General features: G+C 51.5%; 1 protein-coding gene across 5 annotated transcripts in view; it reads left to right on the top strand.

The window, feature by feature from the left end:
* SUZ12 (SUZ12 polycomb repressive complex 2 subunit) overlaps positions 1 to 11,682 on the top strand; it is a 52,375-nt gene extending 40,693 nt beyond the window's left edge. For 2 of the 5 annotated variants that reach the window (XM_078611202.1, XM_078611203.1), the window contains exons 14-20: positions 184 to 288; positions 1,265 to 1,422; positions 1,967 to 2,165; positions 3,025 to 3,104; positions 3,391 to 3,504; positions 3,926 to 4,169; positions 10,883 to 11,682. In XM_078611202.1, the coding sequence (XP_078467328.1) occupies positions 184 to 288; positions 1,265 to 1,422; positions 1,967 to 2,165; positions 3,025 to 3,104; positions 3,391 to 3,504; positions 3,926 to 4,169; positions 10,883 to 11,059 (1,077 nt within the window). In that variant the 3' untranslated portion in view covers positions 11,060 to 11,682. The remainder of the gene's footprint in view (positions 1 to 183; positions 289 to 1,264; positions 1,423 to 1,966; positions 2,166 to 3,024; positions 3,105 to 3,390; positions 3,505 to 3,925; positions 4,170 to 10,882) is intronic. The other 3 variants (XM_078611204.1, XM_078611205.1, XM_078611206.1) reach the window with 3 other exon arrangements.
* Positions 11,683 to 12,175: the final 493 nt, after the last annotated feature.

Raw genomic sequence — 12,175 nt, 5'->3', positions numbered from 1 at the left:
TTCCTCTCTTAATGTTTTGCTTTTCATTATTTACGCTCGTCCACCCAGCGAGTCCTCGAAGCTCTTGTTCATGAGGGTCGTCCTGCCAAGTCGTGGGTAATCCCCCCCAATCGATTCATTTACAGTGTTCGGCATTGGTATGCTTGGCCAATCATTACCAGTTATATTGTATGTTTTTTTTAGCTATGGGAGGAAGCCGGAGAACTGGGAGGAAACCCATGCAGAACAGGGAGAGAACATACACACTCCACACAGCAAGGCGGCGCCCGAGTTGGAAATCGAACCCAGGTCCTTCTTGCTGTGAGGCACAAGGGTTACTACGGCACCACCTTGCCGCCCCTTTCTTCCGGTACACTGGAAGGTAGTGTAGAGTATATCGTATGTGTATGTATTGTGTGTAATATGTATGTATATCATTCTGCGTAACTTATGTACATACATACTGCATATAAATATATATATGGATATGCTACAAGAATTTCGGCTGATTTTACAAACCGTTTTGCTCCACGTATGCGAGCTAGTCCCGCGAGTGATTCCGTTAAGTGGCCGGTGACAGGCGGCTAATCGATCGAGATGAGCGTTTACAATCTGTGTGCCCAGGTAACTTTTAGGACCCTTAAATGACACCGGATGAACAGGGCTAAACAACGTGGGGGGGGGGATGGTCAAAGAGGGGGCGTGCTCGTGTGGCCACGTCGGCTCGCACGGCTGCTTTGGTAATGACGCTCGCAGCGCGCTGCGTCGAGGCAGTGACAGGTGCATTCGTGACCATAGAATCGGTCCTCCTTTCACGCCTGTGGTCACAATCGTTCTCTGCGCTCTCTGGAAATCACCTCTCGAGCGCTTTTTATCACACTCGTTTATCGATTGACTTCAGCCTCCCACGCACTGTTCTATCCGACGAGGAGTTCCTATTGTGTTCGCAAAAGCGTTTTAAACTCTTAGCTGTCCGTGAGCCCAGAGCAGATATTTCACTTGTCGGTACCACCCGAGGTGGTAATTCAATCGTATTGGTCGTAGGACTAAATTGGTGCTGCTAACGGTTTGCAACCCGAGGTGGTGCCAATGTCTGCTCTGGTCCGTGGCCCACGGGGCAATAACACAGCGTTCATCGCACAGCAAGGAGCGGTGGGGGTGCAGAAAGGTCCGGTGCTGTCGGCATCAGACATGGCGCTGGTTTGGCACTCGCGCTTGGCTCGTCGTCGTTGTTGTTATTTGTCCCCTCGAGGGTTTTAACTCGGCTTGCGTCTCCCGTTCACAGCCTCTCACCAAAGGTGCTCGCATCGACGTGTCCGTCAACGAGTGCTATGACGGCTCGTACGCCGGCAATCCGCAGGACATCCACTCCCAGCCGGGGTTTGCCTTCAGCAGAAATGGGCCCGTCAAGAGAACGCCCGTCACCTACATCCTTGTGTGCCGGTGAGGAGGAGCGCCACCGCTGAACTGCGTGATAACCTCGTCGGCCATGATTAATCCGCTGCCGGATGCGGCCCTCCCCAACAATCTACTCAGCACCTGCACACGTGCTGGTTATCAATGCTCCCCTCTCCCTTCGATGAAACTCATCGGACTACTTTCATGAAGTCATTGTTTTCAGTCTCAGATTTTATCCGGTCCATTTGCCTCGAGGTAATGGCGACCAAATGATTTGCGAGTAACTTTCACAACCATTAAATAACCAATTATCACAAATCGCCATTCAACGTACGTATCGCGATGGTAACGGAAACTGAAAAGAATAGAACCAGGATGCACGGGATCCATGCGACCGGAATCATTGTATGGGACTAATGAGGGCCCTCGTGATCTAAGGCGAGCGTAGAAGCGCGGAGGCAAGGCAACGGACTATTGCAATGGTGGGGTGGACGTGTGGTCCCGGCTACGCCTCTCCGTCACCCTGTTGCCGTGTGCCCTGTGTGTGTCCGCGCGCGCTCGCGCCGCTCGGCCGGCCGTCCTCCCCTAGGCCGAAGCGGCCGAAGCCGAGCCTGTCAGAGTTCCTCGAGTCGGACGAGCTGGAGGTGGAGCAGCAGCGTCCTTACGTGAGCGGCCACGACCGTCTCTACTTCCACAGCGACACCTGCCTCCCGCTGAGGCCGCAAGAGATGGACGAGGACAGCGAGGACGAGAATGACCCCGAGTGGCTCCGCGAGAAAACCGTGCTGGTCAGAGGGCGCCCACTCCCCCCACCTCACCCATTGCCGCCTGACACTCGCCTCACTTGGTTCACTAGGAGAAGAGCTTTGTCTTCCTCGTGATCGGGGCTGTGGGGACGGAGCTGCGGTTGCAGTGCATGATTTATAGTCGGGGATGGTTGTGATTTTCTTTTTATTCCAGTTTGGGTGTGACACAACCCAGCGTCGTCTATCCCACGTCGGTATAATTAGCGGGTAGCTCTGTGATCCCCACTTCTGTGGGCCGGCCTCCAACACAGATGGTTGCAATTCCCTGCGAGAGGTCCATTTGGATTCTTAGTCTTGTGATACGGGGCCAAATCGTGCAATATAAATTTTTACTGGGGGAAAAGGAAAAACTGATTCAGCATTCTGCAGTGAGTCGACAGCGGTTAAAGAGTCACCGTTCTCCCATGGGAACGTCACTTATCAGCCACTGGCTAGAGGCCCGCTGACAGGGATCCGCACCGCCGCACGTAATCGTTCGCGCAGGGAAACGCGACGACCTTAAGCTTAGGTTAGGGTCACATGGGCATGGGACGATGTTCGTCATCATCCGCATGGTCTCGGGCTAGTTATGTAAAATCCTATTTTGCTACAGGGATCAGTTCCTCTGTAAAAGAGCCACTACTGCCTCGTAGGACTCTTTTAGCACAAGGCAGATCACAGAGTAAACCGACCCCTAAACCAGAAGTTTAACTCGCAGACCTTCTATTTGCGAGTTGGAACAAACTGTTGCAGCACCACTCTGCAAAGATCTCACCTGAATGTGTCAGAGGTTATTCGTTCTTCCCCCTGATTTTTAATTATGTTTTATTTCTTTGCCTGGCTCTGCTCTTAACTCCCGAAGCAAATTGACGAGTTCATGGACGTGAACGAGGGGGAGAAGGAGCTGATGAAAATGTGGAACCTGCACGTGATGAAACACGGGTGAGTGGCGGTCACGTAAAACGGATGCTCGGCTTTCGCGCAGAGTTACAATGTTGGCCAAGGGAGAAGGTCACTTTTGTTATTTTATAAATCCACTTGTTAACTCGGGAAAGCCTCGCCGAGTTTTAAGACTCTCTTTGTCGGAAACGGCCTGCCAGGTTTTGGCAGTAGGAGGTGATGTTGCAGCTGTGCGTAAATCTAAATTGATTTAATTTGAATGGTGATTGGTCAGCATTTCGATGGATGTTTGGCCGATACTAGTTACATTTTATGTTTTTTTTTTTAGCTTTGGAAGGAAACTGCAGAACCCGGAAGAAATCCATGCAGAACAGGGGGAAAACACACAAACTCCCCACACAAAGGCACCCGAGTCAGGAAACGAATCCAGGCCCTTCTTGCTGTGAGGCACAACTGTTACCACTGTGCCACCCTGCTGCCGCCCCTTGGTGGTGGCGATGATGCATGATGATGATGGTGGTGGTGATGATGATGATGTATGATGTTTGGTGGTAGTGATGATGCGTGATACTTGGTGGTGGTGGCTATAATGATGCTTGGTCATGGTGGTGATGATGATGATGGTTGCTGGTGGTGATGGTGCATAGTAGTGGTGATGATGCTTGATGTGGTGATGATGCTTGATGTAGTGATGATGGTGGGATGGTGATGATGGTGGTGGTAATTATGATCAGGATGATGGTGCTTGTTGGTTGATATGGTGCTGACACGAGATTGAGACGATGATGTGCAGGGTGGTGGTGATGTGTGGTCGTGGTGGTGATGATGATGCACGGTGGTGGTGACTGCCATCTCTTGCGCAGCTTCATCGCGGACAGCCAGATGCACGGAGCGGTGCTGCTGTTTGTGGAGCAGTGGGGGCCGCGCCTGCTGGAGATGGGCCTCTTCCAAAACCTGCTGCTGCACCTCATCAGTCTGCACGACTTCAACCTCATCGGGCAGGCGAGCGTGCAGGCCGCCATGCTGCGCCTGCGCCGCCTACGACAGCGCCACCTGGCAGCGCTGGAGCAGCAGCAAACTGGAGGGCCGCCCCCCCGTGGCCTGGAGGTGTGACCCCCTCCCACCACCCACCCTTCCCCACCACCGGACTTTGCTCATTGACATATGTGAGGGATCGAGACACCTTGACAAACAGGGTAGAGGATCAGGGGTCTTGATAGACCAGGGTGTGGCAACGCTTACGTCTTCTCAACGGGCAGAGATGTGAGTAGGTGAGAGCTCCTTCGCTGAGGAGGAGGAGATGATGGAGCAGGTGCCCGGCCGAGCAAAACAAACTTTGCACCGCGGTTCTCAACCTTAGCTGGACTAAGGACCTCTGCAGCTTCTATAGAGCCCCAGACCCACCTACAGCGAGCGCTGCTGTGTCGCTGCTCAGAGTTGGGAGGGGGGAGGGGAATGCTCGCGTCCAGCACTTGGCAGACTCCTTTTGGCATTTCTCGGACCCCATAGTGGTCCGCTATGGGTTTGTTGGACCCTGGTTAAGACCCCCCCCCCCCCCCCCGAATCGGTGAATGCGACTCTGCGACGTGAAAGGCGAACGGGGGACGCGACTCGTCTGCAACAAACGAGACAAATTAGCGGATGAAGCCAGTGGAGCGCCGAGTGAGATCGACGAGTGGTTAGCGCCGCTTGCCAGTGGGGAAGGCGGCAAGGGGCTTGCTGCATTCCCCCCCCCCCCCCCATTGCTGCCCAGTGTTTATGTCGAGTTGTTGCCATCAGAGCCACCGTGTGCCCCGGTGCCTCTTGCCACATTTGAAATTGCCCTGAAAATTACCAGTATTTAGACGTAGATTCATCCCCAGTCGTGGTTAGACTTAACATTGAATGGCATTTGTCCTTTGGGGGGGAGAGCACAAGGAATGGAGGTGAGGGGGGAGGCTTGGGATGGGGCAGACAGGGGGGGTGGGTAGCCTTGAGTTTCGTAATCACCACTTCCGAACGTAATTGATCCACTCGTTTAATCCAATAGTACTCAGGTGGGCAATCAAAGGGCTGTGGCGTGCGAGGGCCTTTATTCATTGCCGCTCGGCCCCGTGTGAGGTGCAGCGGCTATCAGGCACTTGTGAGCGCGTGACAAGATGAGTGCATACCACAGAGCCCTTCTCCCCCGGCTCGTGAACGCCACGTCGGTTCGATTCGTTATAAGATCCGCCGCTGCTGCCGCTGTTGCTGCCGCTACTGCTGCTGCAGACTTTATCCCGCCCTTGGAGCGGATGCCACACCTAAGTCGTGGAAATAACAAGCCGCTTATTTTTAAAGCCTGTCAGCGCTTTATCAGTGTATTTATCTGGCACTGCATCCACAGTCCGGGCTTGTATATTGTGTGTAAAATATCAATATTTGGAATGTACGGAAGACGTAACGAGTGCATGTAATTACGCGGAGGTCCTCCTTTAAGTCGAGGGGTAATTTTCAGGGGCAGTGCTATTAATGAGCAACCATCTGGGGTCAGCGTGGCAAGCGGGGTGGGGGGGGTGCTGTGTGGTCATCGTTACGTTCACTCATCCGTTCTCATCCTCATCCTCGGCTGTCAGAAATCTGCATGCGTAGACACGGAATGTTTGACAGATTGTCCTCCGCTGTTGTCGAACAATGCGCTGTGTCAAGAAACAACGAGTTCATTCATTCTGTGTCGGTGCACCAATTACTGTGCTCTGTTTGCCCATGGCTGTTTTGTCAGGAGACATTCCTGCCGGCTATGCATTTGTGGTTTCTACATTGCGTGATCCTTTATTGTTTAATGTTATTTCTGAAACGTACCACGGAGTTTACTGCAGGTCACTTGGGAATGTAATCGTGCCCCATTGCAGCGTTCATCGTGGCACACACTGTTCCAGTCACCTTTGTCTTTTAGTTGGATCTGGTGAGAGCCCATTTGGCGGGTTGCAGAGTAACATTCAAGGTGGACCTGGGGGCAATGCAGGTGTGAATAAAGGAGGATGCCACTGGGTAAGAAACATTGGCAATAGGGATATTTTTTTTTTTAAACGGCGTCGCCCATAAAAATAATTCGTGCACACATCGTGCGAGATTCCCAAGTTCGAAACTGCAAGGTGAACAAAGACAAAAAGTGTCAAAGGTCAAGTTTTGTTGGTCTACCTGGGAGTGGGGTGATGGGTGGTGGCGCCCCTTCACCGGTGGCGCCGGGTCCGCGGTGGAAACTCGGTGCGTCTCGGTGCGAGCAATCGCGCCATGGGCCCCACCGCTGCTTTCGCTTCCTACAAAGTGGTGAACGATTTGTCAACCCTGCAAAGATGATGAGTTGAGTGAACTGCCTAGCCAGAATTTCAACTCGCAAACATGTGACTACGAGTTTCCTGTAGTCTGTGTTCCATAATTAAAAACCCTTCTGGTTGTGGAGAGCATTGTTGAATATTTTTTTTAACATAACAGACGATTGCGTATGTTATTAAATATTTATAGGTTAACGAGACTATTTTTTCCGTGGCTACACCACTGTTGATACTGGCTCCTGAGCTTCGGGCATTATCGGCGAATTTTAAGAATCCTGGGGATAATTTAGTCCTGCTCGGGGAGCCTCAGAAATTAACATTCAACTCAGAGAATCATGAAGGCACCTTAGTTCGGCTCTGTGGCCTCAGGCAGCCGCGTAGATCTTTTATGAATCCTCACGGTTCGTTCGTCGGGCTGTCTGCTTGCCGCCACTTCCTTTTGTGTGTGTACAATACAGTAGTTGGTGTGCATGTCAACTTGTTTACTTTGGGATATAATTCCAAAAAAACAATTCACTATTTATCGACGTGTCACATTGACTGAGCCGCGATGTGACAACGCTCGACCTGCCAACGCTCGACCTGCCACTTAATGTACGGGCAGTGCGCAAGGCATGTCGACTTTCTGGTGACATCTTTTAGCTCCTCAATAGAAATAATTTCAAAGTAAAGAGCTGACCGCACATGACAGATGTATCCGCTACAGCTGGAGCACATTCTAAATGACCCGCTGTGTGCACCATTCAATTATTATTACCATTACCAATGGGCCCCGCACGTCCTTTGGATGTGGCCATCTGTCCGTCCGTTCCGCCCTCCGTCCCTTCCTCCCTGCCAGCCAGCCAACAACAATTTTTCTAAAAAAGTACAGGCGTCCCTTGCGTCACGCAGCTCGCCACCGTGCAAATTCGCGGTTACGCGATTCATCTTCTGGGGACATTATTCACACTTGCGCTTTGCGTTTCGAAGATACACGCGCAAGAAAAACAACAACACAAAATGCCTAAATTAAAATGCTTCTCAATAAAAAAATAATTGTCAATGATAAATGTTCAAAGTAAAAACGATAAACTATTTCGCTGGTTAACCGATCGGCCCACCACCCTTCACGAGTAGAAGCAGCCCACAGAAAGCGTTCAAGAAGCCCTGATGTTACTCGTTATTTAGTAATCTTTGTAAGTAGTGTTATACATCTTTAGTGATTATTATTTGTTATTAAACTCCTTATTAAGTATTTTTTTGTAATATAAGTATTACATTTATATTTTATGGGTCTTTCGGTAAAGCCACCTAGATAGAATATCAGGACGTTTCGATCGCAACACAAGCAATCATCTTCAGGTGAAAAATGTTTTATGCTTATTTTGTAAATCCAGGGCAAAAATAAAGAAATGAAATAAAACTATAAACTATTTTGATTTTACCAGGTAAGGCCCCCACTGAGCTATATAGCTCGTTTTCAGAAGCGACCTGGCCACAAATGATAGCTCAATGAAGTGGCTTATCGTGTGGACATTAAAAGCAGCAGCCAAATACTCAAAACGCGTGGTGATGTTGATTCTAAATGGGGAGGGAAAAACCAGAGGACCCGGAGAAAAATCCACGCGACTACGGGGAGAGAGACATGCAAACTCCAAATATACAACAGGCATCGTCAGGGTCGGGATTGAACCCAGGAACTCCTGTATCCCAGGCGAGGTCGTTCACATCTCGCCACCATGGCACCCCAAAATGATAGTTCATTTTTCTTCGGTAACGCAACCCCCCCCTTGTAAGATGTATGTCTATGGAAAAATAGGCTTTATAAGTGCGATTCAACTTATGCGCTGTTTTTGAGGAACACATGTCGCACAATATGTGAGGGACGCCTGTGTATGATATGATCGTATGAATCCCGCGCAAATGCGTGGGATCCACGGCTGGGGTGGGGGGGTGGGGTGGGGGTGGGTTGGTGACATCACCCGCACGCATGCGGTTATGTTACAGCCAGTCAGGAATGTAGGCAGGAGCCAGCTAGCCAACAATTTTATTTTTATAATATAGTATGATGTGTTTGACTGGGTGCGATGTTCAACGCATAAACAGATACTGTAAAGGTTATACATTGAACATGTTTGTATACATCGTATCAGTCTGCGTTTGCTATGCACTAGTAACTTGACACCATGGAAACCACCCTTGCAAACGAGATGTTTCCATCTCAAGGGATCTCCAGGTGAGGTACATCACTTGACGACAACCAGGAGTTTGCGGCGCAGCGAGGGCTCGCCAAGCCTTCGCCGACGCACCGTGGGGCCCACCGGTGCTGTGCGTACATAGCCACAAAGCGGCGGTATAGGGAGAGAGGTCTGCAGGAAGGAATGTCCCCGAGTGCTTCCCAGGCAGGGATCGAGGGCGCTCGGGATGGTGCGGTTCGCCCCGTGCGGTCGCAGCCGGGGCTCGCTCCGAATTGCGTTTACAAACACGATGGGGGGGGGGGGGGGTCGGTCTTCCTTTTGTGCCCCGGGTGAATGCGGAGACGCGCTCAAGGCCTGAGGCCCTGATGTGCACAGCAGCCGCACGAGGGGAGGTGTGGCCGGCTCCTGCTCTCACCAGGCCACCCTTTTATTTATCGCAACCACTGCAACAGCTGCTTCCGTCAGGCCGAGTTAACCTCGGATTGGTGCACTCGGCACCAAATCACCTCCCCCATAGTTACACGAGAAGCAGGGAAAATGAATTGGTAACTGGGTAATCTGGGTGCCAAATCTTGCACTCATTGCTTCGTTAAGGAGCCGCTTATTGCTACATCAGGGAAATGTTGTTCGTCTGTCCCAAGGACACTTTACACGCATTTACAAAAATTTCTAAATGCATAAAAGTTGCCACAAAACTTACCACACCCCCGCCTGTTATGTTCTGGGCTAGAGGAACAATGTTTTGCGCTAGAGTAACACTGAAAACATTAATTCGATTAAATATAATAACGGTTTGCTGTGTCACAGATCGGTTGGCGCGGTCGAATCCTGCAGCTAAATGTGAGGCTCTGTTAGTGACCTGGCCTGCCAGCTGGTGAGCCTTCTCTAGTTGCCTCTGGTGCAGCTTGTCTTACCTCATTAGTGCATTGCGGCTTGGAGTTTCAAATTGCACCTGATATGAGAATTAAACAGCACTGGGTAAAGGGGCGGCCTTAAGACAAACGCCAGCGGTCGTTCTCTGCCCTCAGGACTCTGCTCTTGAAGATAAAGTTAATAATTGAGTGCATTTGGTATTGGTGCCTTTCGTACAACAGAAGGCTATCACGAAGGTGCTGTGTTTCACACGTGAGTATAGTCTGCCTGGGAGGGGATGATGATGCTGCTGTGCGTGATTTTTATCGAGTCGAGTAATTTTTCACATTTGACGAATTTAGATCGCGACGCTGGCACACGTGCCCTACTGTTTATCTAATGACATCACGGGGTCGTTAACGTCCACTGCCGAGTGGAAAACCGTAGCATTCACGGCTAACATTCGTTTGGCAAGAGAGAGAGTAATCGGCGAGTCATGCGGCAGCGCCCTCGCTGGCCTTGTGTGGTTCCCGTAGACCTCCGCTGAACGTAGCGGACAGTCGTCGACAATGCGCGTGACCTTGCTTGTACGGTGCCATGGCTGCTGTGTTGTGGGTTGTCACGAAGACCCCAACAGGGTAGGTTGGTCTGCACAGAGACCTTGCCCTGTGTCCGGAAGCTTGTTCAGCAGGGCCCACTGATGGCATGGCAGGTTAAAGCTAGGTGGGTGGACTGTGGGATCCGCGATGAGGAACCGGTTTGGCGCTAACGTTGCCCTGTTGACGTGTTTGTAGACTTTTGTATGTACGTTTTCTTTCGCACCATATGTAGCAAACCGTGCTAATCAGAGGTGCTGCACCTGTTGATATTCTCACCAAGAGGGCCCTGGCAGAGGCTGCCACCACTGCCACACGACGCGTGTATCCATTTTAAAGCGTCAAGTTCGGACGCGTATCAGCTTGCCGACGTCCGGTTTTCGGCGCTGCTGGGTTTCGTGCATCTCTCGTCAATCATGCTGCTGCTACCTGCATTGGCAGTGGTGCACAAGCGCAAATAAGCCAAAAAAATATATCAATACATTTGTCAGCACTGTGTGGCCTTCAAAAGGAAAAGTATATAATCGGTGATGTTTCTGGCGACGGTCGTTCTACATTGCACATTAAGCGAGGCCATCGATATCCAGTCACACGCTTCGGGGAGATGTGTGGTGAATTTCTGAAAGATTTTGTCGATCGTGTCCGCGCACACAAACGTTCATCTGAAGCTGGAAGCGCCGGTGCAGGGCAGCGCCGGCCTGTTGCGAGCGCTTAACTGGGCGACGGTCCCAGGGGCCCTATCGCTGCTGCTCGGGTCCCAGTCTTCACTGCTGCTTGACGATGCTTTAAACATAATCGCTCGGGTTCTGAAATTCACAAAGGGCTTTTCCCCCCTCCTTCCCTACCCCCACCTCCACCCCACCACCTCCCGACAATGAACCACTCTTCCCCCTGCCACCAAGGGCTCGTCGGTTGCCGGGGAGACGGTATCCACGGAAACGGAGAAGAGCAGCCCCTCTCCGGCGCCGCCGCCTCCGTCGCCGTCGGAGGGCAGCGGCTGCCCCTCGCCCGACGCCGACCCCTGCACCGCCGCGTCGCCCGAAGGCAGCGGAGACTCGGTGGGGCCGGAACGCAGCTAGCGCCGCCGACGCACACTGCAACGACAATGTCGCCGGTGACGGGGCCGTGTTGAGGGTGGGGGCTGGGGGGGGGGCGGCAACCGCAGGCACTGGACCACCGAGACACGGGGGAGGGGGGGTGTGCGACGACGGACGCGAAGCCGACACCCCGGCCGTGACCCCTGAGAGGAGAGTGGTCAAAACCGGATTGTATCGGTCCTCGTGGATTTCTGGGATGTGGTGGGGGGGAGATGGGGGACGGATGTTCCTTTTTTATCGTTGTGTTTTAATGCGAGTTATTGTTTTTGTTGTCACCTTTCAATAGAGAGTAAAATATAGGAGGAAAACAGGAGAGGTGTAAAACTGCCCCACGTTTTCCCTTGGGTCTGCTTGAGACGAGCGTTGTTCACTCAAGGAGGTGGCGGGCTAAGGCAAATTCAGGGCAACTGTTGCCCGCAATAGTTGACGCGTAATTTTATGTTCCAAACAATTCAGTGGCCCAGATCTGGACAAATCGGATCAGTGTTTCCGCCTGTGGGTGAGACCGGGATGGCAGGTGGAGTTCACATGACTACCCAAGGTTGTGTGCTCTGTAGACCAACTATTTTTCATTGAACGTGCTATTAAACAAACTCTTGTTTTCATTGACTGTTCATTGACTATATAATTTTTTGCCGTATTAAGTTAAGGCAGTTGCGCAAAGTAAATATATTGCTCCTGATAACTCTTGGCAACAGTTGCCCTAAAGCTGTCCTAGTGTGTCATGGCCTTAATGTTTATGAGTTGAAGGTGGGAGGGGGGGTGGTCACGATGACACGGGCGGGTTTGCGATGGTGCTCTCTTTATCTCTCTCAGTGCTGTGTTCTCGGAGGAAATTAAATGGCGAGTGCAGAATGAGCGATGCTAATCGGCGTCGCTTCTCGTCCGATGACACGGTGTGATCTCCCTGATTGGCCACATTGAGACGTCGTGCTCCCAAGAGGTCCACGAGCGTGACAACTGGGAGGGGGTCGCCCTCCGTAATGCCTCACCGCTCCACCCTAACTTTGTTTTTGCCAATCAAGGGACGTTTTACATCCTTTCAAAATTGTGTCACGGTGAAATTAATTGGCTAAGGCTACCGTGAGCGCAGACTTC

This window comes from Lampetra planeri, chromosome 35 (assembly GCF_965212315.1).
Source record: "Lampetra planeri chromosome 35, kcLamPlan1.2.h2, whole genome shotgun sequence".
Taxonomy (NCBI): domain Eukaryota; kingdom Metazoa; phylum Chordata; class Hyperoartia; order Petromyzontiformes; family Petromyzontidae; genus Lampetra; species Lampetra planeri.
The sequence above is the reverse complement of the archived record's forward strand: the minus strand, read 5'-3'. Positions and strand labels throughout refer to the sequence as shown.